Below are 25,783 nucleotides of genomic sequence, written 5' to 3'. Positions count from 1 at the left end.
CACACTACAGACTAACAAGGAAACTAAGCAGTCGTGGGTTAAGAGGTGAAATATTACAGTAACTCCTCGCTTAACGTTGTAGTTATGTTCCTGAAAAATGTAACTTTAAGTGAAATGATGCTAAGAGAATCCAATTTCCCAATAAGAATTAATGTAAATGTGACGTTATATCGATGGTAGGACCTCGGCTGGAATACCAGGTTCAATTCCAAACATCCTAGTCTCAACAGATATAAGAGAAATGGGGAAGTTCAAAGACAGGCAATGAAAATAGATGAAGGCATGGAAAGACTTCATTACTACTATTTAATCTATGAAGGGAAATTAGAAAGATCAAGACAGTTCAGTTTATAGAGAAGAGGAACAACAGGGAACACGCTAAAGGCATTACAAAAAAACGTATTTTCAGAGACATTACGTCACGTGTTTCTGTTTACTCAGTCATATACTACAAGAACAAGGAAACATTAAATTAAATTAAAGGCAACAAATTTAAAAAACTGATAAAAGGAAATACTTTTCTATACAACACACGATTGAGAGACAACAAAAATATCCACAGTTATATTAAATAGAATAAAATAAATTAGGAATATAAACCTTCACATTTCAAGGCATAGGTCAAGCTCTGAGCAGCAGGCTTAGGAAGAAAATGTCCCTATAAGCAGCTTATTCTTTGAAGTGTCTGGTATTGGCCACTGTCAGAGAAAAAGATGCTGGTCTAGATAGACCACTGATCTGATTCTGTATGACAATTCCTAAATTCCTAGGAGGCCACTGTTATTAGAACCTTCTTATGTGTGCTGTGGAAAAATAGAAATTGACAGATTTACAATGTTCACAGTTTAACATAACGATCACACTTTTACCCCTTAATTACCTATCCTAAGTTTGCTATGGACCTCAGATCTTATGAAAAAATAAAGCTGTGCTTAGCAAGCATTATGATTCATAAAGCACAGACTAATTCTAAGATAAAGAATTACTCTACCTGGATTTCATAAGAGGTTGTGTCACCCATTTCTTTAGTTTCCGACGTCCAAAGGAAGTTTTGGTATGATCCAAGACCCACAATAGGCTGCCTTTTGTTTTCATATCCGTCTATGGTAAAAGTAGCAAGACTGGTTTTTATTAATTGAATAATTGCACATATACCTTAAATAATTACACCAATCCAAATATTAAATAAAAAGCATTTTGCTTAATTTTATAATACTAGAATTAAACAAGAGCCTCTATTTTCACTTGTATGCAAAAGTGTTATATAAAATATCTTCAACAGTGAGTCAGAAGATATTTAAGATTATTTTTTCGCCCGTTAGCAAGCATGCTCTCTCACCCGTTAGCAAGCATGCTCTCTCACAAGACAGCCTCACAAAATGATAGGGATGAATTCTACAATGATGTTTGGAAGCATGAGCCAGTGATATGGAGGCAGTGCAAAAAAAATACCACACTAAAATGACTTGAATGAAGTTGCTCGAGAGTTTCCAGACTCGGGGAGATTTTCAACGGCACCTCTGGCAGTGGGGTCCTTAACTCCCATTGAAAATCAATGGAAGTTGAGGCCTAACTGCCATTTGTGGCTCTGAAAATTCTCTCCCTTTACAATTTGTTCCCATTTAAAAACATTTAAAGTTTCTGGGTGAGATTTTCAAATGGGCATAAGGGATTTAGATGCATAACTTCTATTAATTTCATTGGGATTAGTGCATTTAAATTCTGTAGATTAGTGCATTTAAATGCTTTGAAAATGTCAGCCTCTATCAATAAATTACTACATTTTCCTCACCTGATTCTGTAAGATTTCCAGATTTTTCAGTGTTGTCCCATTAATTGTCATGTATTCAGCTTCACTTGATAACTGTTTAAAATTACTGGGGAAGAAACATTTCAGACATCACATTGCAAGTGCAGGAAGAGACATCAGTGAAACACAAACATCTTAAATTAAAGATCAGCTGTGTGGTGCAAAATCAAGTAAAAATGGAAAGCAAATCAAAAACTATACTAATAAAATAACTGCACGTAAATAATATTTTTCAACTAAGGATCTCAATCATGTGACTGATAGGGAAAATAAGGCATAGAGCATCTGAGCAACTAATTCAAGGTCGCACAATGATCTAACCCCTAACTGGGTTTCAAAATAAAACCCAGTTCTCAGATTCCTAGTCCAGCACACTAGCCACCCCTCCCATCTGTAGGCCAGCAGGAAAATGAACGAAATTTTTTCTTTCACTAGTGTCCAGGGAAGTTTCTCTGATGTTTCAACAGAAGAACAGATTTCAGTTTATTTCCCACTAACTAAACAGCATGTGCAATACAGATAACACAGATGTTCTGAGTTCTAAGAATAAATTTGATCATAGTCTACCATGACAATTATTTAGCGGAAAACAAGCATCGGGGTATGTTTAATGATTCCATCCTACTTTTAGTATGATGTTACCATGACCAAAATGATATTGCCTTGACTTCTTGACACACTACTCAGCAGAACAGACTAACAGGTTTCTAATGTTTGTACAGAAATTAAAAGCAATGCACAGAATGAAGCCCAGCTTAAAAAGGAATAAAGTAAGATATGAAAGTAATTCCTTATACTCAGACACAGGTGTGTGGTGGTCGGGACAGAAAAGGGAGTGCAAAATATTCACTAACATGTTTTGACAAATGAAGTCAAGATTGTCTAGCTTAGTAATACTGTTGACTGCTCCTTATACAAAATCTAGGACACTTGTTTGTCCTCTTAGTTTGGAGAGAATGACTTTTCAGGTAGGATTTACAAAATCAATCTCCCGCTCCCATTAGACTGTAAGCTCTTTGGGGCAGGAATTGTGTTTTCTAACTTTATAAAATGCATACTTTTGTGTTAATACCATTGAATAAAATAATTATTACTAATAATCATTCTGGATTACTATGCCTTTTCATTGGTAAAGTCAGGTTAAGTCAACTACCAAAACAATCTTATATGCAAAACAACTGCATCTTCCAAAATATACAATATTATGAGCAGCAAAACAATCAGAATCATAGAATATCAGGGTTGGAAGGGACCTCAGGAGGTCATCTAGTCCAACCCCCTGCTCACAACAGGATCAACCCCAACTAAATCTAAATGCTATTCTTTTATTATGTTCAACCACAAGCTGTTGGTGTTAGCAAAGCATTAAGGAGGGGTTCTCTTCATTGGGTTCTGAATATCTTTATCCAAACCTGAATCCTACTAAACTTTTCAAAAACATCACACCACATCTCCTTAAGATCCAGTAGGTGAATAACCCACAAACGGAATTTTATTTCCATTTGATGTCTTCAGATTTCTCATATAATGCTGCTCAACTGTGTTGCCTCTCAAGCACATCTGTTCAGGGACTATGTCTCTTTACCTGTTCCTTAAAGCATAAAGGATGCATTTGGATATTACATAAATGTATAAATAAACAGTTGTAATACTTTGCTCTCATTTTGGTTGCTGGGCTTAGTGTGTGGGTGCTGGGGGGTTGATGTTGGTGGCCTGAAATACACAGGAAGTCAAACTAGGTGACCTGATGATCCATTCTGTCCCTTCTGAAGAAGAGTGGAATATTTCTGATAATGGAGTGGCAAATCCAGATGGGTCGAGGTAGCCCGAGCCCAGAGGTGGTGGTACCAGAAAAATCACTGAAGGTTTTCCTCTCAAGAGCACAGGCTTTTGCATAAGCCTGGGTAGCAGTACCACAGGATCTTGACATGGTGAGGCATGAGCAGAAGGCTTTGGTACCATCCATGGGCCTTCTACTGCTGGTGATACTGGTATGGAGAGACTAAGCAGGTCCCTTGTGGCTGCACAGCATAGCAAATTAAGGGGATATTGCTGTTCAACGGTCCAGATTATACCCCGGAAAATGTCACACAGGGGTTCACTGAATGTTGCCTGCAAGACAAGGTTAAGACTCGCAGAGTCTCGAGGAGTTTGCTGGTGAGGTGGATAGACTGGTGTGGCAGGAAGGAAGCTCTCTCTTCCTGAGGCAGAGAGATAACAGTGGCTTACAGTTCTGCGCTCCCTGAGAGAGCGTCACATAAGCCCCATGGCATGCTTACTTCTCAGAAACATCATATTATAGGTATGATAAGGACATGTACCTTGAGTAATGTGGGACCCAAATTCCAGGGGCAGTTTTGTGTTTAATCTTAATCACAACCTGACTCTTGTGCTCACCAGTGAAGAGTGGCACAAGGCTAACAACCCTGATGCGAATGGGGAATAGGTACAGGAGTCCAGAGATTTGCAGAATATAAGGGTAAGTCCGACAGCCAGGCCCTGAAGCTTTGAGAATCAGGGTTGTGTAGAACTGAAGGGAACAGGATAACCACTTTCTGACTTATCCTGAATTAGTACACAATTCTCAAAGTGACAGAGGAAGGATGATACCTCAGTTCATCCAACTGCCTTTACTGCTAGAAGACAGTAACTATAGTTAAATCAGGAAAGCTAAGAGGGAAGTCTCCTCAGTACAGCCAGAACATGGGGAAGTGGGGGAAATGAAGCTCAGAGATAGGAGCAGATCACACTAGGGCAGGTGTTGTAATGGCACCCTAGGAATAAAAGACAACTGAAGGAGAACATCCCACCATCAGTCTTGGCTATTGACTGGTTCTCTCCTTTAGGGATTCTACCTACTTGTGTGCACTACCTACATGGTATCTGACCCATCCCCATTACTAAGTAATATGGTAATATCCAAACAGGCTAAACGATTACACTGCACAGACAACTTCTCCCATATAAGGGCAAGCACCTTCTGTACCTCATCTTCACTCCACTCATCTCTTATTCTCTTTCATTTACTTTCTTCATTTTTCTATTTGCCAGACACACCACTTCAGAGAGGCAGTTTGGATAGAACAGATGCACAAAGGTTCTAGGCTGAGAATGAAAAGAAAACTGAGGAGGGAGGACAAACTTAGTCCTAGAAAGGGCTAAAAAAAGCGACACTGTGTACTACTTTCTGGAAGCTAGAGTCATTCAGCATGTAAGTGTAATGCTGTCTACAAAATGGTAAAGAGGAAAGATAAGAGGAAAGGAAGCACAATGCAGATCTTGCTGACTGACTAAATGATATTTACCCTCTGAACAGAAGGTGTGCAGCATAAGGTGCATGCCCCATGTAAACCCTATCCTAAGAGCTTAAGTGGTACTTTAAGTCATGCATAGGCTTTGTACTGGCCCTCTGCACAAGGGGGTGAATTTCACTGTATGTGGATAAAATTCTTGTTTAGTTATTCTGAAGTTTTCCACCTTAAAACGCTTCTTTTTGGTTTATGAAAGCAAACTGTTTAGAGATAGTATCCACAATGCATACACATGAATTATTTCTGACTGCAGATCCTGAAAGATGCATCATTTACTGGCCACTGGTCCCCACTATACTCTCTAAATTTCTCAAACAGGACATTTTTCTGGAAGTTGATTAATTCCTTTCAAATAACACTTCCTCAAGCTCTCATCCCCAAGTGCCGCTCCTCTACTTGCGCTACAATGATGACATCATCATCATATGGACCCATGGGTATGGACCCAAATTAACACCATTAATTTGGGCTTGAATAAGGACTGGGAGTGGCTGGGAAGGAGGCCCTTGAAGAATTCCACCTGGATTTCAACAATTTCCACACCACCATCAACCTCAGCCTGGACCAGTCCACACAAGAGATCCACTTCCTGGACACTACAGTACAAATAAGTGATGGTCACATAAACACCACCCTATACTGGAAACCTACTGACCGCTATACTTACCTCCAGCTTCCATCCAGGACACATCACACAATCCATTGTCTACAGCCAAGCCCTAAGATACAACCGCATTTGCTCCAATCCCTCAGACAGAGACAAACACCTACAAGTTCTTTATTAAGCATTCTTAAAACTACAATACCCACCTGGGGAAGTGAGGAAAGACTGACAGAGTGAGACGGCTACCCATAACAGGCCCAACAAGGAAAACAACAGAACACCACTGGCCATCACGTACAGCCCCCAGCTAAAACCTCTCTAGCACATTATTAACGATCCACAACCTATCCTGGAAAATGATCCCTCACTGTCACAGACCTTGGGAGGCAGACCAGTCCTCACTTACAGAAAGCCCCCCCAACCTGAAACAAATACTCACCAACTACACACCACAGAAACACTAACCCAGGAACCAATCCCTATAGCAAATCTCGTTGCCCACTCTGTCCCCATATCTACTCTAACAAAACCATCAGAGCACCCAACCACATCAGCCACACCATCAGAGGCTCATTCACCTGCACGTCTACTAATGTTATATATGCTATCATGTGCCAGCAATGCCCCTCTACCATGTACACTGGTCAAACCGGACAGTCCCTATGTAAAAGAATAAATGGACACAAATCGGACTTCAGGAATGGTAACATACAGAAAGCCAGGAGGAGAACACGTCAACCTTCCTGGACATTCTAACACAGATTTAAAAGTAGCTATACTTGAACAAAAAAACTTCAGAAACAGACTTCAAAGAGAAACAGCGGAACTAAAATTCATTTGCAAATTTAACACCATTAATTTGAGCTTGAATAGGGACTGGGAGTGGCTGGCTCATTACAAAAGCTGCTTTGCCTCTCCTGGAATTGACACCACCTCATCTATTATTGGGAGTTGACTACATCCACCCTGATCGAATTGGCCCTGTCACTGGTTCGCCACTTGTGAGGTAACTCCCTTCTCTTCATGTGTCATTATATAATGCCTGCAGCTGTAATTTTCACTCCATGCATCTGAAGAAGTGGTGTTTTACCCATGAAAGCTTATACCCAAATAAATCTGTTAGTCTTTAAGGTGCCACCAGACTCCTTGTTGTTTTTTCAAATAACTGACACCAAACTCTAGGAAATGGTGCTCTAAGAACGAACCAATACGAAGATTACAACCAGCATACTCTTTGACTGTTGAAAGTACTAAAGATTAAATGGGGAGATTTTCAAATGTGCCGGTGGGAATTAGGCACCCAACTCCCACTGATTTTCAGTTAAAATTCTGTGCCTAACTGCCCTTTGTGCCTCTGAAAACCTCCTGCTAGAAGTTATTCATCTTTTTGATAGAAAGAACACAGAAATAAAGGGTCATCTAGTTTTACAATATTATAATTAGAATATGCCTCTGTAATAGAGGTGTTTCCTTATTCATGGCTGTATTTAAAAGCCTCTCCTGAAGAGTAATAAAAAATCTGGAGTACTTCATGCAAGAGAATCACCTCATTACTTATGTGGGAAAAAGCTATCTTGACAACTAGTTCCATGATTCTCTAAGCAGTCAGAACTGATGTTTAGCAGTTTGCAGGCACTCTTCAGAACTCAAAGGAATGTCTTCTTTGTCTAAGCCTGCTTCCATTAGATCTATAAACTTCTTAGACTGAAAGACTTAGCACACATCATGCTCACTGACTCATCAGTACATGCTCATTTGACCTGAATCCTCTCAGCAATTTTAAGTTGTCTGGCAGTGTGGCAGAAGCATTTATTTTATCTGCTTCACGTAGAATTGCAGAAAATAACAATCTGATATGCGCTGCATAATGCATTCCCTTTCCAGAAATTAACCTTATGGATTATTTTACTGACATCTTTAATGTTTATTTAATATGACTGAAGTTGTAGTTGGCCCAATATTTCTATATGTAACATGTTACTAACAATGAGAAGAGCCCCAGGACACAAGTAGCTACTAGAAGGGAGTCCCCGTAACAGATAGTCAAGGGAGTACAGGTTTCAGAGTAGCAGCCATGTTAGTCTGTATCCGCAAAAAGAAAAGGAGTACTTGTTGCACCTTAGAGACTAACAAATTTATCTGAGCATAAGCTTTTGTGAGCTACAGCTCCCTTCATCGGATGCATACAAATGCAGTACAGGTTACTGGCATCACTTCTTTCAACAAAGTATAACAGAAGACAAGTTTCTCAGTACAATATCACCAATTACCTCAACACTATGCATTTTCTTTGTAGTGTAATTCTAGGATATCACAAAATCTTTAAACTTTCCGTTCAGTTGCTTTCTTTGCTCTTACATTCAGGTCAGGCCTGTTACGTCAAGTGTCACCTATTACATTAATCCTTTTCCTTCCCATTCTGTAATTATACTTAATTTGGAACTTGCAGCTAGTGCAGAATGTGGCAGCCCACTTCTTAAGTAAGGTCTAACACAGACAGTACATTGCACCTGTACTACTGAATGATTTCCAGGTGACATTTAAGGTGTTTAAAGTCCTAATAGGCTTGGGTCCACACTATCTGAGAGAACATGTGTCTTTTTGTGTGTTACTGCAGCAGTGGAAATCATCCAAGGCACCTGAGCCAACACTGTCCATGGCAATACAACACTTTCAAGAATGACAGGTCCTTGACTTTAGAACTCACTCTGCTCCTTTGTTTATGAGAGCTTATATTTGGTGATCTACTGCATACAAGATGGACCTACCTGTTCACTAGGCTTTTTTCGGGTAAGTCTGATTTGTGGGATGGACTGGAGTGCTGTGACGGAGATGCGGCTTGAGGGATTGGGCATGTCGGTATGGGAGATTATATTTAGAGTTGGGGAGATATCAAAAGACTTCTTTTCTTATCAGATCTACAAGGCTTGCTGAGGATTCTGGTGTTAACATTTTGTATATTTTTTGGATGGAGGAAAAAGGGGGGGTTTGTAGAAGAAAACCAAATCCAAAAAAAAGCAAAAAGCCCAAATATGTTATTCCACACCAGGTATATTTTATAAGCAAAAGCAGTTTAGAATCAACACAATATTAGAAAAATGTTAGAGATTGACAAGACCAAATATCATCTCTTCTAAAATTTAGATTTCAAAAATTCTCTGTTATGCATAAAAATTCGAAGTTTTCCAAAACTGCAATAGTGAAATGAACATTTGTCAGCTGCGAGATCTACCAACTAAACCTAAGCATTTTGTGTGTTTTGGTTTATTGTCATGCCCACTATTGCTGTCTACCTGCCCACATCATTTTTACAAGAAAGTGAGGTAGTGAAACTAGAGTTTTGTAAGAGAACAAAGCTGGCAGAGGGAATGAATAGTCTATTAGGAAAGTGGAACCTCAAAGTCAGCTGCATGCTTGCAAACCGAAAACAAAGCTAGTAGGTTTAATTTCAAACCTATCAGCTTTGGCAATACCATTTTAAGAATGGGAGAGAATATTTTGCACAGGACACCAGAACGTCAGTAGAACATTTCAAAATTAAAAATATCTTTTATAAAACGTACTGTCAATCCCAATAATTTTTTTTCTGCCCCTAAATTTTATGCCAAACAGGACAACATTCTTTCTGCACCTTCTTTTATGCCTGCACACTATGTGATGAAGAAAGGTTTGACTAGTTACATCTTTCTAAACCCATCCTCCTTTGAACACATTTGAGTAATCCAGTTAGATATTTTCAAATAATGTCACACACAGATCTCTAACATAATCCATACGCAGGACTTTTTAAAGTGAAAACAAGTGGATTTCAGTAGCCATATATCTTTTGAAGAATTTTGCAAGATGCATTTAATCATAGGTGCTGACTCTGTGGGTGCTCCAGGACTGGAGGAACCATGGAGAAAAATTAGCAGGTGCTGCTCAATAGCACCCACTGGCAGCCAAGCTCCCCCCACCCTCCAGCACCTCTCACCTGCCAGCAGCCCCACTGACCAACTCCTCCCCCTCCCTCCCAGCAGCTCCCCTCTGCTGTGAACAGCTGTTTCGTGGCATGTAGGACGCTCCAAGAGGGAGGGGAAGGAATGGGGATGGGGCGTGCTCAGGGGAGGAGGCAGGGAAAAGGCGGGATGGGGACAGAGCAGAGGCAGGAAGAGATGGGGTGGGGACTTGAGCACCCCCCCCAACTAGAGGGGAAGTCGGTGCCTATGCATTTAATGTTTTGCCCATAACTTATTACTTGGTAGTTTACCCACCAATAGGGTACCACCCACTAAACTCCCTGAATTTGTCAGTGTGTTTTACATGTGGATTTTTAAATAGGTGACCAGATTCACAGACTCAAAAAGCTCAAACATTTGGATAAATTAAACACAAATGTGCTTCAAAAACTGAAGAGAAAGTGCGTGAAATATTTTCGCAGGAAAATAAAATATTAGTGAGGCTTATTTGTCATGTAAAAATCTTTTAAAAGCAGCAGCAGATTTTTGTCCACAAAACAAAACAGACGTAAAGTTGAGATAAGACGTCCGGGCTTTATTAACAAACTTTTCATCTCCCCTAACAGTATCAGTTTCTTCAGCTTGTTTGTTTTTCATTACATTTGGCTGTAGTACAAGCCAATTTAAATATTGTTAGTACTGACTACAAGCGTATGCTTTCCTATTTCTAATGGTTTTTACTGAATATCACTTGAAGTTTTGTTAGTTTTAATTAGGAGCTCAACTGTAGATCATCATGTTTACAAAGACCAGGTTTATCCCAGAAGCAGGTGCATTAATTTTGTAGAAGAGAAGTTGCCAGCTAGAATTTACAAAATGGCAGATGGTTAAGTCCCTACTTCATTCACAATACTGCGGAAATTGTAGATCCTGCAATATTAGGCTTCAACCAGAATTCTGATTTTAATTCGCTTACTTTGCACACTTCACAATTTTGCATACATTTTGAGTATGCAATTAGTACTGCACTAACATTCAATGCCTGTAAAATGTAAAAGGCTAAAGTGACTGGACTTGATTTCTACAGTAATTGTGTTGAGACTTTTAGTCTTTGAATTTTATATTGTACTTTTTTTAATTAACGTCATATAGTTGCAGCAAAATGTCTATCAAAAAAAAATTAGCAAGCATAGCATAATACTTGAGTGGTTTCAGAGTAGCAGCCGTGTTAGTCTGTATTCACAAAAAGAAAAGGAGGACTTGTGGCACCTTAGAGACTAACCAATTTCTTTGAGCATAAGCTTTCATGAGCTACAGCTCACTTCATCACTGCATCCGATGAAGTGAGCTGTAGCTCATGAAAGCTTATGCTCAAAGAAATTTCTTAGTCTCTAAGGTGCCACAAGTCCTCCTTTTCTTTTTGAGAATACTTCAGTGTTTTTCTTAAACAAATAGGTCTGCTCTGGCTTTTCCAAATTACCGCTATTAATAAAGGTCCATTATTACTTTTCTGCAATTTTCCATGTCTTGTCTGCAACTCAGCCACAATTATTTAAAGATCATCCCGCGATTCAAGCAGGGCCTTACAGACAGCACATTATCATCATTATTTTCATTTTCTGAAATTTATATAAAAATAACTTACCTAGGGTTGTAAAGTATCTTTTCCAAATTAAATTCTTTGAGGTACATAATTACTGCTGCCAAAGAGCAAATCACAGTCTTATCCAAGTTTAGGATTATAGAGAGTTGTTGAGAACCTGCAAAAATATTATTTCCTTTGTTAAATGATTGCCACTAAAACTTGAGACAAGATTATCTATTTTTCAATTCAGTCAAGTAGAAATAGAAGATTTTACTGTGAAAGTATTAAAAATATTGTTTATAAAACAACAAAAATTAACTTTTAAAATAACATTTACAAACTGGGACAGAGCAGTTTAGGAATTTCTTGTGTTGTTCCAATGCAAATGGAGAAATAAAATACTGGACTTTGCACTCCGTTCCCCGCACTCTCCCCTAGAAATTGCTGATCATCAGCCCAGATGATTTATAAATTTACAGACTAAGGCCTCGATCGTGCAATCTGACACATGAAGGTGGTACTGGCTCTGCACAGGTGCACATGGTTGCCCATGCAGATCAGGACTTATTTTGTAAAGTTGCTTTTTGAAGGTGGAATTTGCTTTTACCTAATACTCTCTACTATAACCTCCAACCCAATACCAAAAGTGTCAAATTTTGCAATATAATAAGGACTTTTACCAAACTTTACTGCAGAGAAACTAAAACAAGCATAAGTGCGCTTTTTAAACTGTTTCTTATTATCAGAGTGTTAATTAAGAAACATTTTCATAGGTTTTTGCCCAAGTTTTTCCACTTTTTACACAATGTACGAATTTAAGTTTTCAAAATAAGTATCTTCAGATGGGGAAAAATGTTAAGAATTCTTTAGTACTAGCCTACTGCTCACTTCTCCAGATCATATAATTCTTGAAATTTGTGAAATTCCACATCTACTCTCATTCTTCTCCAATTGAGTCAAAGATATAGCAGAGGTAACTTCTCAGAAATATCTACAGTACTATATAATCTTTACATTTCTGCCTTTTTCCCGCCACTTTACTTGTTTTGCAACTATGTATCAATTCAAAGGTTAGTTATTATTAAATATTTGTATTAGTCAGACCTAGATGTCCAAGCTCCATTGTACTAGCCACCAGTTCTGTATGTCTATATAGCAACTAACCAGCACTACAAATGTCAAAAGACGTTCTGAATAAAGTACCTGTGGTATTAAGCACTCCTCTTGCATAAAAATCAGTAATCAGCTGGAAAGCATGGCTATGTTGAAAATAAATGCTTTCCATCCTTTCTATTCGAATTCTGTCATCTCGTAAACTGGAAAGAAAAAAATAATGCTCATTGGTTTTCAATTCTTAATCTCCTTTTATGAACAAGACTAAGGAAGGCTCAGACTTCAACTCACTGTTTTTTTCCTCTTTCCTCTCTTTTTATTGCTAAGAAGCCAGGGGATAGTAAATGAAGACATCAGTTATGGCATCTAATCTAAGAGGGATTCTAAAACAATTTTAACTTTTTTTTTTTTTAATTAAAAACCTGCCTTCTCTCCATAAAACTCTGTATGACTTAAGTTATACTCCCAAAAGTGATTACCTAAAAGTGGCACCTTCCTACTCACCAGATCAGTTTCCCGACTGTTTTCAGAACTATATCTTCTGATTTTAGTGATGAAACCAATTTTTACAACTCAGAATTGTAAAAACTCTTACAGTCAACACAGTTAAGAGGGAGGGAGCTGATATCTTCCTGGCTAAGGGCTTCTGTACACATGAGAATTAATGTGAAATAAGGTAGGGTGTGAATTTCAAGCAGATTACTATTCCTGACTAACTACATTTGTCAACACTCTTATTCCAGAATAAGAATCACTTATTCTGAATTAGCTTAATCCATAAACAAATAAATTTGGAATAAGCCACTCTTATTCTGGAATAAGAGCATCCACACAAATAGGAACAGTTAATCAGGAATGGCTGTTGCAGATTAACTCCTTGTGACACAGTGTACGAATCCCATACCAGGCAAGAAGGGTTAAAGAGCAGTTTTAGGTTTAGGCAGCCCTGCCGCACCTGCAAGGCATACCAGTCTTGGAGAAGGAGCCTTAAAAAGGGAGAAGCCCATTTCAGTGGGACGGGACCCGTCCCTGGGAGATGGACAGATCTCTCCCCATAGTTCCCAGGAAGGAGCACTGTGGAGAATGAAACTGGCAGAGGGTTCCTACATGACATTGAGCTAGCCTACAGCTCATTGGGCATCTCCCGAAAGGAGGAAGGCCACTCTTCCCCAACATATTTCTGTTTTGTCCACTTGTTCACTTCTGCCTGACACCTATCTGGAGAGGGGAGCATTATCTTTATTTGTCTGCACCACACCCAGCACAATGGAATCGTGATACTTCAGTGGAGTTCCTAGATGTTATAGTATACAATATATGCAATAGGAATGGAATGTTTTTCAGACTGATAGGAGGGCCCTTCTTTTTGTGTATTGATCCCATATTAAATTAAAATTAAAAGATGGAGAAGTTATTCATCTTGTCCAGCAACTGGAGTTCTCCCAGATGTGTCTCTCTGTGGGTGCTCCACTTCAGGCGTGCCTGCGCCCTGCACCATTGATCAGAGATTTTTGGTGCATGTGCCCCACACATCCTCATACCCATGTTAAGGCTATGTTGGGCTGCATGGGCGAACCACCCTCAGTTCCTTCTCCACCACAAAGTCTCACCAAGGGAGACTCCAAAGCAGAAGGGAAGGAGTGCAGGTAGTGGAGCATCCACAGGGACATACACCTCAAAGAACTCCAGTTACTGCACAGGGTGAGTAACCTCTCCTTCTTTGAGCAGTGTCCCTGTGGGTACTCTACTTCAGGTGACTCCCAAGCAGTACCCCTTTAAAAAAACGGGGGAGGGGTTGGAGCACAGTCCAATATAGAAGAGAACTGTGTTGCCTACAGAAGCGATAGCGCTGCAGGTGCCAAGGCATAATGATTAGAAGAGGTATGAACAGAGGACCAAGCTGCCACTCTGCAGGTGATACATGCTTAAGGAGATATAAATAGGACTCTTGTTGAATCTGCTATCACTCTTGAAGGGGCTGGACATGATTTCTGATTATTATTTTTTAAACCATCACCACTGACACTAGTGCAGTGAGATGATATTTTCCTTCTTGTTCCTTTAGCTTGTACCAACCTACATTACTATCTACTCTAACATAGTCATCCATTTTGCCAGTGATGACCCTAGGTCTAAGCTACCTAATTTATTATCTATGGCCACCTGAACAATTTGCAAGAAGTCAATCTTTGTATTAAATTCTCCAACATGCACTGAATGCTATCTGGAGCATAGAAGAGTGCAAGCCTTTGAGGCAGCCTTGCAAGAGAGCAGGTCTTTAAATCCTATCAACTCAGAGGCAAGATAAATCTTTTTAAAATGGGATTTTATTTTTAGGCTCTATTTATTGTGTCTTCACAATAGTGTCTGCTTTCAAAACAGTGAAGTTTAGGAGTGCCTGGAGAGAGAATTTCTTGAAATTGAATTCAAAATAGGAGGTTCTCCTCCACATACTGATAGCCCCCCCCCCCCCTTTGATGGTTTGTTTGCTTGCTGGCTCTACCCCAGCACTTATTTTTTTTAAAGTTTATATCTATTTTTAATAATTACTAGTGTAGTTTGCTGCAGTGAAGTGTCATCTTCTATCATTATTCATCAAGTGAATTTCTCTGTCATTGATCCTGTATATAAATGATCTCCCTCTATAGAAAATTTTGGCAAATGAAAAACAGACAGTATATCTTTGAAACCTGCAAAGTCAATGAGACTTAGGCTCCTAGTTCACTCAAGCACTTTTGAAAAAGTTACTTCTTGTGTCAGAATAATGTTACAAATATGCAAGCAAAATAATCAAAGCTTTTAGAAAATGGAGGAAAAAAATTCATTTAGAATATGAGAAATACTTCAAAGTAGAGCACAACGTTTAAAATCAGACAAAAAACTAACTCAGGTCTTCGTTAAGATCTTTAAGATACCTGGAATATGAATTATATAGTATTATCCAACATCTGTTTGATACAGATGTAACTATGCTATACTTACGCAGTATGCTAACAATTTATTGTTTATTAAACCAGCAGCTAGCCTCTCTAAAATTCACCAGGACACTACAAAAACAAAATTTGCTGAAGAAATCATTGATGTTTGTGTCATTTATTCGGTGACATTATTATCCTTAGACCATTTTTCTGATTATAGCCCGATCAGTTATGACAACACTACTCCTTCAGAAACCAATCCCCATTTAAATCAGAATTTTCAACTTCCAGTTAACTTTCATAAACATCATTCTTTTCAAAACCTCTAAAAATGAGTTGCTGTTAAAACACAGTTTGATATTGATAGTTTCATTTACTTATGGATTTAAAATTGAGAAGGACCATTAGAAAAAGCTGTTACCCTAAAATAGCCAGTCAAATAAACCGAACATTTTCAAAGGGAAAGCTTTTTTTTTTTTTTTTTTGTGACACTTGTTTTGTTTTGTTTGTTATTCACCTTATAGCGTGGTGATGAGCACACACCAGATAACTGATACCTTTTTCTCTTTCAGAAGAACTGATGTTCAGAATGAACCAATAGGGCCCTTTACTGATAATCCTGTATGCTATGTTGCACTTGGACTAGAAAGCAAAACAGTAGTCTCCATTTTTATTTCTTGTAAAGAGTAAAATGTTGATTTTTAGATACTAGAGACAACATGGGTGAGGCAGTATCTTTTATTGGACCAACTCTGAGGTATATCCATCAGCCACTGTTATAGTTGAAGGGACTGTGAAATTAAGATATCCATTATAACACGGAACACACAATTTTTTCTAATAGGGTGACATTTCTTAAATGTCTTTGAATGTACATATGCTTCTAGGTCAGAGGTGGGCAAACTACGGCCTGCAGACCAAATGAAGTCCGCGGGACCCTCCTACCCAGCCGCTGAACTCCTGGCCCGGGAGATTAGCCCCCCAGCCCCTCCCCTGCTGTCTCAGATCACTGCGCCGCTGGCACAATGCTCTGGGTGGCGAGCTCTTCCCGGGCAGTACAGCAGCAGAGCTGCGGCCTGACCTGGTGCTCTGTGCTGCGCCGGCGGCACAACTGCCTGTCCTGGTGCTCTGGGCAGCACGGCTGTAGCACCGCCAGCTACCGGTGCTCCAGGTAGCGTGGTAAGGGGGCAGGAACAGTGGGCGTTAGATAAAGGGCAGGGGAGTTCGGGATGGAGGTCGGGGGCCAGGGTGTGGATAGGGGTCGGGGCGGTCAGATGGCGGGGAACAGGGGGGTTGAATGGGGGCGGGGGAGCAGTCAGGAAGGAGAGAGGGGGTTGGATGGGGCAGTGGGGCACAGTCAGAGGCAGGGGTTCCAGGGAGGCCATCAGGGGGCGAGAAGCACAGGGGTCAGATAGAGGGTGGGGGCGGGCCATGCCTGGCTGTTTGGGGAGGCACAGCCTCCCCTAACCAGCCCTCCATACAATTTTGGAAACCCGATGTGGCCCTCAGCCCAAAAAGTTTGACTGCCCCTGTTCTAGGTGCTTAACGAAACATATTAAACACAGTACAAAAGAAAAAAATACACAAAGAATCAGAGGTTTTCCTTCAGTTCACTTGGATTTAATACACTGCTTTCCTCAACGAACTCTAGTTACTTTCCCCACCATTTGCCTCCTGGAAAGCCATTTTACGGTATTTACTTTAGAGGACTTCAGAATTCCACTTTGTTAAAATACACATAAAAATTATAATTTTCTGGTGTGTGGGGGTTTTGGTTTTTTTAACCAACTAAAATGCATACAGAGCAACTCCCCATGTGATACTCATATTGTTTATTTAGAAAGCATAATGTGTTTCACACAGCATGCTTAGTGATAGGCAAGGCACTAAGACACAAAGTCTCTGTCTGAAAGAGCTTGGTTTTCTGAATAGCTGTTAAACAGTATGTGAACAGGCCCTACTTTTAGTATTTCCTTAAAATGCTTTACACCTGAAGTCGTCCAATAAAATGAAAACCTTAATTTTATATTCTACCAATTAGTAAATAGCTACTTTTGATACTTATTACTGAGAAAGGTTTCAGAGTAGCAACCGTGTTAGTCTGTATTCGCAAAAAGAAAAGGAGTACTTGTGGCACCTTAGAGACTAACCAATTTATTTGAGCATAAGCTTTCGTGAGCTACAGCTCACTTCAGATTTCAAGTAACGCCAAAAAACTTTTGTAAATTAGCATTCTGTTTTATAGTTTCATAGAGTTTAAAGTCTGAAGAAACCATTAGACCATCAAGTCTGACCTCATAATATTTTTAATACTGCCTCCTGCATTCAAAATGCCCTCCTGGTACATGAAGTCTCTACCCCTTCACACAGTTAAACCCCTCCTGTAAAAAACTTATTCTATGACATCAAAAGAAACTAGCTGACTAAATCATCTACTTATCTATTACATTTATCTTCTGAGTGAACTGTTATTTGCGTGTGTAAAGGGGTGGTCAAATATTGATAAATGACGTCTGAAGGACACTGGTAATAAAGCTCAGAGCTGACATGGGGAAAGATCAGATTATTTCCTTTCTGCTAGCAGTGCTCTCACAGTTCTGGACATCCTGGCTAGTCCCCCATCACTCTGCAGCTCAGAGTCAGATCAACATTTTGGCACCAAATGGTCTCGCCATACTCCCTCTGCTCCTGCTTGCTACCGGATGAGTTATTCTCAAGCTGCAAAAATTGTATAACATCATTAACAAATATTCCAGAGATAACTATGTACATTAGACAAAGGAGGACAGTCCGATGGTAACAATTCCACTTAATAACGGATGCTTGGCTCATGGGCCTTCCATGGTAAGTAGGATTATGAGAGATAAGCATTGTGAGTTTCCCCTTTGATGGTACCAAAAGGCAAGCCATCTGAGGTAAATAGGACTGGCATGGTACCGAGCACTGCAGTGACCTTGCTGGTTTCCCCATGTCTGCTGGCACTGACAGTGATGACTCAAACTGCCAGCAATACTGACAGCGACAGGCTTAAGAGATATCTCTGACTATTCAAAATGCCTCTGGTACTGAGGTATCAGTAAGATGCGATACTCCAGATGTCTACAGTGCTCCCTCTGGCTCCAGACTTGATGGTGCCTCCCTAGGTAACAGAGTCAATGGTGCTGGGTTCTGCAGTGCTGAAGCAGTGCAGTGCTTAGACTTAGACAGCACTCTATTCTTAACACCATGCCTAGTAGACTTTGGTGCAGGGGATTTTCCACTCATCAGTCTGCTTAGAAGCCTTTTGCCTCTTCTTAGGCACTGAGGATGGTAAGCAACGTTGGGACTCAAGCACGGTAGGAGGCACACTCCTGACCAACGCCGAAGCACTTGGTGCAGAGTCTGACCAACCTGGATCAGATGGAGGTTTAAAGGCCACCTCCATGAGTAGAAACTTTACAGTGGCTTCAGTGGCTTCCTTTGTGCAAGACTTAAAGTCCCTAGAAATTTGACAACGCTCCCTGATACAAGCATTCCTGAGGCAACTGAAGCAACTTGAGTGTAGGTCACTCAGAGGCATAGCCTTATTACAGGAAAATGCAGTGCTTCAAACCAGGTGAACAAGGTATCTTTTGGCACCAGAAATCAACCACAACTCTCAGAGGGGGTAAAACCTAACTAGCTACACTAAAAACAGTAACAACACTAAATTATGTACAACAAAATACAAGGGTACACAGTACAAAGAGTCCACTGAGAGCACTTGCAAAAGCAAAATGAGCAGTTCAAACAACCGCCACGGGTGGTAAAAAGGAACTGAAGGGGCTTGGGGTTGGCTGAGCCATTTATACCAGCACCACTGGCACATGGCAGCAAAGGGTGTTCAAACTGCCCTGACGTGTACCGCTGAAGGAAGACTTTCCAGTAACAGTGCACAGGGCATGCACACACCAAGAGTGGAATGGAAATACGCAATCACTCAAAGAAAAGTAAATTTGAGGCAATTTAATCTGCTAATTCCATTTCAGATATCTAAAAATACTGGTGTACACTGTTCTTAGTGAGATCTAGTTTTGTTGGGTAGAAATTTTAATCAGCACTGAATATTGTATCCTCTTCATTAATTCCTCTTTAACTGCAACCATAGCAGAGCTAGCCCTCTGCTATAGAAATTGTGATTCCTTCAACATACTAAGCAAACTTGGCCTGAAAAAATAAAACTGTTTTCCCCAAACAGTTTAAGTTACACTAGGTTTAGCTTCCATTTGCCTCCTCTTTGATGTTTCTTCATTTTTAAACTTGTCAAAAGGTAGAAGTGTGACCTTTAATCCACAGAAATCTAGTCTTTTTTTCTTTTTTTTTTTAATAAAAGATTCATATCCTTTAGAACTTCAGATCAGATTAACAAATACTGTCAAAAAATTGCACTGCCATTGACCAAAAAGCAAAAGCCAGATTCTCAATCAACTCATCATTGTTTATAATAAATTTAAACAAAATATGGATTTTTAAAGTCACTAATAACACTTGCCTGACATTTTATGCCTAGATATTTAGTAGTGAACATATTTTGTAGTGTATTTCTGATATCAGGTTAGAATATTATAAAAATAAAGTACATACTGTAAACATAACACTGCTGGCTTTTTCCTCTGCTAAAACCAAATAATATAATGCAAAATAGGCACAACAGAAGAAAACGCCTCACTAAATGACAAACTATAGTCCACTGAAAAGAAACACAGAGCTATCATTCATGGAAAACAGCCTTTATTCACAAAAGCAGTGTAAGTGTCAAAATAAAAGGTATCATTTACACGACTGTTCCAGAACTGTGGCATTTGTTGCCAGGGGATGTTGTGAAGGCCAAAAGTATAACCGGGTTCAAAAAAGAATCAGATAAGTTTATGGAGGATAGGTCCATCAATGGCTATTAGCCAAGATGATCTGGGTGCTCCTAAGACTCCAACTTTTCCAGAAGCTGGAATGAATGACAGGGAATGGGTCACTTGATAATTACCTAAAAAGAAAAGGAGTACTTGTGGCACCTTAGAGACTAACCAATTTATTTGAGCATAAGCTTTCATGAGCTACAGCTCATTTCATCGGATGTATTCAGTGGAAAATACAGTGGGGAGATTTATATACATAGAGAACATGAAACAATGGGTGTTACCATACACACTGTAACGAGAGTGATCAGTTAAGGTGAGCTATTACCAGCAGGAGGGGGCGGGGACTTTGTAGTCTTCATCATCTGGACCCATGGTAAAGAAGCCCTTGAGGAATCCCACCATGATTTCAACAATTTCCATCCCACCATCAACCTTAGCCTGGACCGGTCCATGCAAGAGATCCACTTCCTGGACATTATGGTGCTAATAAGCAATGGTCACATAAACACCACCTTATACTGGAAACTTACTGACCGTTATTCCTACCTACTTGCCTCCAGCTTTCATCCAGGACACACCACACGATCCATTCTCTACAGCCAAGCTCTACGATACACTCGCATTTGCTCCAACCCCTCAGACAGAGACAAACACCTACAAGATCTCTATCAAGCATTCTTACAACTACAATACCCACCTGCTGAAGTGAAGAAACAGATTGAGAGAGCCAGAAGAGTACCCAGAAGTCACCTACTACAGGACTGGCCCAACAAAGAAAATAACAGAACGCCACTAGCAATCACCTTCAGCCCCCAACTAAAACTTCTCCAACGCAACATCAAGGATCTACAACCTATCCTGAAGAAAGACCCATCACTCTCACAGATCCTGGGAGACAGGCCAGTCCTTGCTTATAGACAGCCCCGCAACCTGAAGCAAATACTCACCAGCAACCATACACCACACAACAGAACCATTAACCCAGGAACCTATTCTTGCAACAAAGCCCGTTGCCAACTGTGTCCACATATCTATTCAGGGGACACCATCATGGGGCCTAATCACATCAGCCACACTAGCAGAGGTCCGTTCACCTGCACATCTACCATCATGTGCCAACAGTGCCCCTCTGCCATGTACATTGGTCAAACTGGACAGTCTCTACCTAAAAGAGTAAATGGACACAAATCAGACATCAAGAATTATAACATTCAAAAACCAGTCGGAGAACACTTCAATCTCTTCGGTCACTCGATTACAGAGCTAAAAGTTGCAATTCTTGAACAAAAAAACTTCAAAAACAGACTCCAACGAGAGACTGCTGAATCTGAATTAATTTGCAAATTGGATACAATTAACTTAGGCCTGAATAGAGACTGGGAATGGATGGGTCATTACACAAAGTAAAACTATTTCCCCATGTTTATTTCCTCCCTCCACTCTCCACTGTTCCTCAGATGTTCTTGTCAACTGCTGGAAATGGCCCACCTTGATTATCACTACAAAAGGTTTTCCCCCCTCCTCCCCCACCCCCGCTCTCCTGCTGGTAATAGCTCACCTTAACTGATCACTCTGGTTACAGTGTCTATGGTAACACCCACTGTTTCATGTTCTCTGTGTATATAAATCTCCACACTGTATTTTCCACTGAATGCATCCAATGAAGTGAGCTGTAGCTCACAAAAGCTTATGCTCAAATAAATTGGTTAGTCTCTAAGGTGCCACAAGTACTCCTTTTCTTTTTGCGAATACAGACTAACACAGCTGCTACTCTGAAACTTGATAATTACCTGTTCTGTTCATTCCCTCTAGGGCACCTGGCATTGTCCACTTTTGGAAGACAGGACACTGGACTAGATGGACCTTTGGTCTGACCCAGTATGGCTGTTCTAATGTACTGCCAGATGCTGGGACTGGATGACTGGGGTTGGATTAGTTGATGATTGCCCTGTTCTGTTCTTTCCCCTTGATGCATCTGGCATTGGCCACTGTGGAAAGACAGGATATTGGGCTAGATGAACTAGTGGTCTGTCCCAATATGGCCATTCTTATATTCATGTTATGTTTGGAAGAGGGAAACAAACTGAAAGGAATTATATAATCATTTTAATCAGCTTTTGATCTTTTCCCCCCCAAAGGCCAGTTATAATTCACACCAATGGTAAAAAATAGGACAATCTCTGTAATAAGTCTATTGCAAAACACTGTAGGATCAGCTCAATTAGAGAAATTAATAAGAAATAGTCAATATCACAGTTCCACAACCATAAAAAAAAAATCTACAGTGTCAGTTTCAAATCATGTTTTATATTCCTGGGATATTCAGCTCTAGATTGAGACAATTATGTTGTAATTTGTAAACATAACTGATTCAATATTTTCAAAAGAATTCTTGATAAAAACAACTAAATCTATTTCTAGGGTTATTGTAGCTGTATCAGTCCCAAGATACCCGAGAGACAAGGAGGGAGGGGGGGGGTGAGCTAATATCTTTGATTGGACCAATTTCTGTTGGTGAAAGAGACACGCTTTCAAGCTTTCGCAATCTAAAGAAGAGCTCTGTGTAAACATGAAAACCTGTTTCTTTCACCAACAGAAGCTGGTCCAATAAATTATGTAACTCATAATATATCATTACATAATGAGTTATTACCTAATCCACCGTTTCTCACAACTTAATCTGTACTAATAAGCCAAAAGTTTTTAAACATTGCCTCATAATAAGTGGCATAACTGAAAACACCACAATTTGTTTTTATGCAGCGTTTTTCACATTAAAAAGTGTCAAACTGCTATAGAAAGTTTAACAGCCAGACAACACTGAAGATGGCTGGCTACAAGGACAGAGGTGAAGGAAACATACATGGGCCTGGATATAAAATGAGATGTTAAACAGCAACTGGAGATGGGCACTTGGGATCTTGGGTTAACATCTCGTTCAAAACACATCAGGTCTAATACTTCTTCATACCCTCACTTCTTGTCCATAGCACTGCAATGCAGAATCTGAAGATACAGATCCAAACCTTGGTTTGAAATTTGAACTTTTTGTCCCAAAAGACTGCATCATCAGAATATACATGTTTTATTAGACAGAGACCTGAAACTGGCACAGACCTCTATCCGATAGGATATCTGAACCAAAAGCAGTTTTCTTTCCCTCTGTTCTTCTATGGTATATTACCATGATAATTTTAAAGATATGTCTGTTGAAAAAAGCTTCCCTCCTGCCAGATCCTGCAGTGAAGCCATAATCATGTGTTTCTGTCACATCACAGTATGGTGCCATAGAGAGACTGCATCAACAAACTCAGTATTATGACTTAACTGTAGGGAGGAACATAATTAAAATAAAAATCTTTGCTACAGTAAATAAACAAGAAAAAGTATACCTGACCAAGCCTATAAAGGATGGACATGTTCAATGTTTAAGTATTTTTCCCAGCGCATACTGAAGTCCCCCTTTAAAAGCTGAGTATGAGCTGATCTCTGTAGTAGGAAGAGGGCCCGAAACATAAGCCCTTGTATCAGAGGCCTGAACTAAACTAGTGGTTAAAGCTTTGCTGGTATAAAGCAAAGTTAAGTTGTGAGCAAGAGGCAGGCCCTGCTCACAGACTCTGGCAACAACAGGGCTGACATTGCACAAACACAGTCCTAAGTAGTGCTAGGTACAAGAATATACACGCAGACACATTCCAGAAGGGTGGTACCAGAACACCTTGATACCAGCACATTCCCCAAAGATAACAGGAACACACTGACCCATCCTAAAGATAAGATCAGGATAACAGCATGATGGATATAGATGTTTTGATCAAAACAGGTACAAGGCAATGGGTGGCACCCAAATATGTCAGAGGGGCAATATGTAACTTGTTTGCATTGAGGTATAAAGAGGTATTGCTGAGGGGGTGTCTGGGTAGGGCCGAGGGGATAATGGAAAGTCCTGCCACTAACTGAGCCGGTCATGAGCATACTTGTGCTGGTGTACCTGTAATCATTAAGCCTGGGCATTAGCATCATGCTTCATCAACAATAAACCTGACCAAGCTCCTTTGCTGAAAACCGAGTCTGTGAATTTACTGAGTAGTTCAATCAAAGTCTGCTGTTTCTGCTCTCTGCGCCGAGCTGGGGAAGCACACAGAAAGAACACACATGCAGCCAAACAATGATCAGCAACCTCCTGTGTATTTATTGTTATATAAATTATGAAAAATATCACTGGCCCTCCGAACACATTCAAAATTATTTGGAACCTATATGCACACATGCAAAATATTTAGTACTTTCTCACACAAACAAGTCTAAAACAATAATGAGCTTAATCAGAAAAGTTGGAAGGTCAAAATAATTGAAGACCAAAACATCTGATTTTAATTTAGATCTGAAATGAAGGCTTCTGTATCACTGCTTTCAGACTACAGTGACAGGTCATTATTCTTGGCAGACAGGCAGAAAATTTGCAATCATTCTTGAATTTCTTGCTTAAAACAGCTTGTTATTCTAACATACTTGTTTTGAATATTCAGATAGGTTTTTTGTTGTCTAATTCTGAACATTTCTTATTTACATCATTACTTCATGTTCTTTTCTTGGCAATTGATGTCTCATGTTGTAAAAAGTTTTGGGAGTTGCTTTCTTTATAAACTGCATAGACACTGAACTTTCATATTTTCAGAACTCCGTTCCGCATTCAGTGTCAGTTAACTGAATGTCAGCCATATTGAAAGCCTGAAAAGTCGTAAGTAGCAAGACTAAACTTTAAAACGCCTTAATTAAATTTCAGTATGAATATGGGGATTTCTTTAAAGAATTTTTTTTTATCAGATCTAATACCAGAAACATTTTATTAGAATGTATATCCATAATTAATTACAAATTTCTTAAGAAAGTTTAGTTATTTATTTGTAAGGGGAAATATAGAGAAATACCACCACCCTCAAAGCCACTTTCTCCGAGCTCTAAACATTAAATAACCTACTCAAAGAAATGTACTTACTTTTCTGTATGTTTTTGTTTTATATTATATAGTTTGCTAAATATAAAATAGCACACTATTTATACCTAAATTCTTAGCTAAGAGGCCAGCATGTAAACTCCCTGAATAAATGTCACACACAAATCATAAAGGAAAGGGGGCAGAAACACACAGTACAGCTGTGGGGGAAAAACGGTATTCCAATATATTAGTGTTGGTATATAAGGCAAAATTCTACACTCAGAGCCACATAACAGCTTTGGGAATTGACACTTTGCTCTCCCTACACAGGTAGGGCACCTAATGACAGCAGTGGGAATTCTGTAACAGAGAGAGAAGTTCACTATGGAAATCCGAAGGCAAAATTTTGTATGATGGGCAAATCCTGCTCCACCATCTCTGTAGGCATGAAAGTCCCCTTATTCAGTATAACTTATTGTAGAGCTTGGCTGTACCGGGCTGGTGAAGGACAGGATTGGCAGAGCCAACACAGGGGCTGTATATGCTTGTACTCCATAGAGTACAGTGCCACAGTAGCTCCTTTTGCACTGTAGAAAATGGTGGGAGAAGAGATTCAGAGTGGGCCAAGAGATCCTTTGCTACACAGTTCTACCAGCAAAATAGAAAATAAAGGTGCTGTCAGGGAAACTGA

The 25,783-nt window shown here is 39.7% G+C and overlaps 1 protein-coding gene across 5 annotated transcripts in view; it reads right to left on the bottom strand.

The window, feature by feature from the left end:
• Positions 1-25,783, bottom strand: part of MSH3 (mutS homolog 3) — a 184,891-nt gene that overhangs the window by 127,852 nt on the left and 31,256 nt on the right. For all 5 annotated transcript variants that reach the window (XM_037903159.2, XM_037903160.2, XM_027828751.3 and 2 more), the window contains 4 exons: positions 12,452-12,564; positions 11,309-11,423; positions 1,793-1,877; positions 992-1,101 (listed from right to left, as the gene is read on the bottom strand). In XM_037903159.2, the coding sequence (XP_037759087.1) occupies positions 992-1,101; positions 1,793-1,877; positions 11,309-11,423; positions 12,452-12,564 (423 nt within the window). The remainder of the gene's footprint in view (positions 1-991; positions 1,102-1,792; positions 1,878-11,308; positions 11,424-12,451; positions 12,565-25,783) is intronic.

Source organism: Chelonia mydas, chromosome 5 (assembly GCF_015237465.2).
Source record: "Chelonia mydas isolate rCheMyd1 chromosome 5, rCheMyd1.pri.v2, whole genome shotgun sequence".
Lineage (NCBI taxonomy): Eukaryota > Metazoa > Chordata > Testudines > Cheloniidae > Chelonia > Chelonia mydas.
The sequence above is the reverse complement of the archived record's forward strand: the minus strand, read 5'-3'. Positions and strand labels throughout refer to the sequence as shown.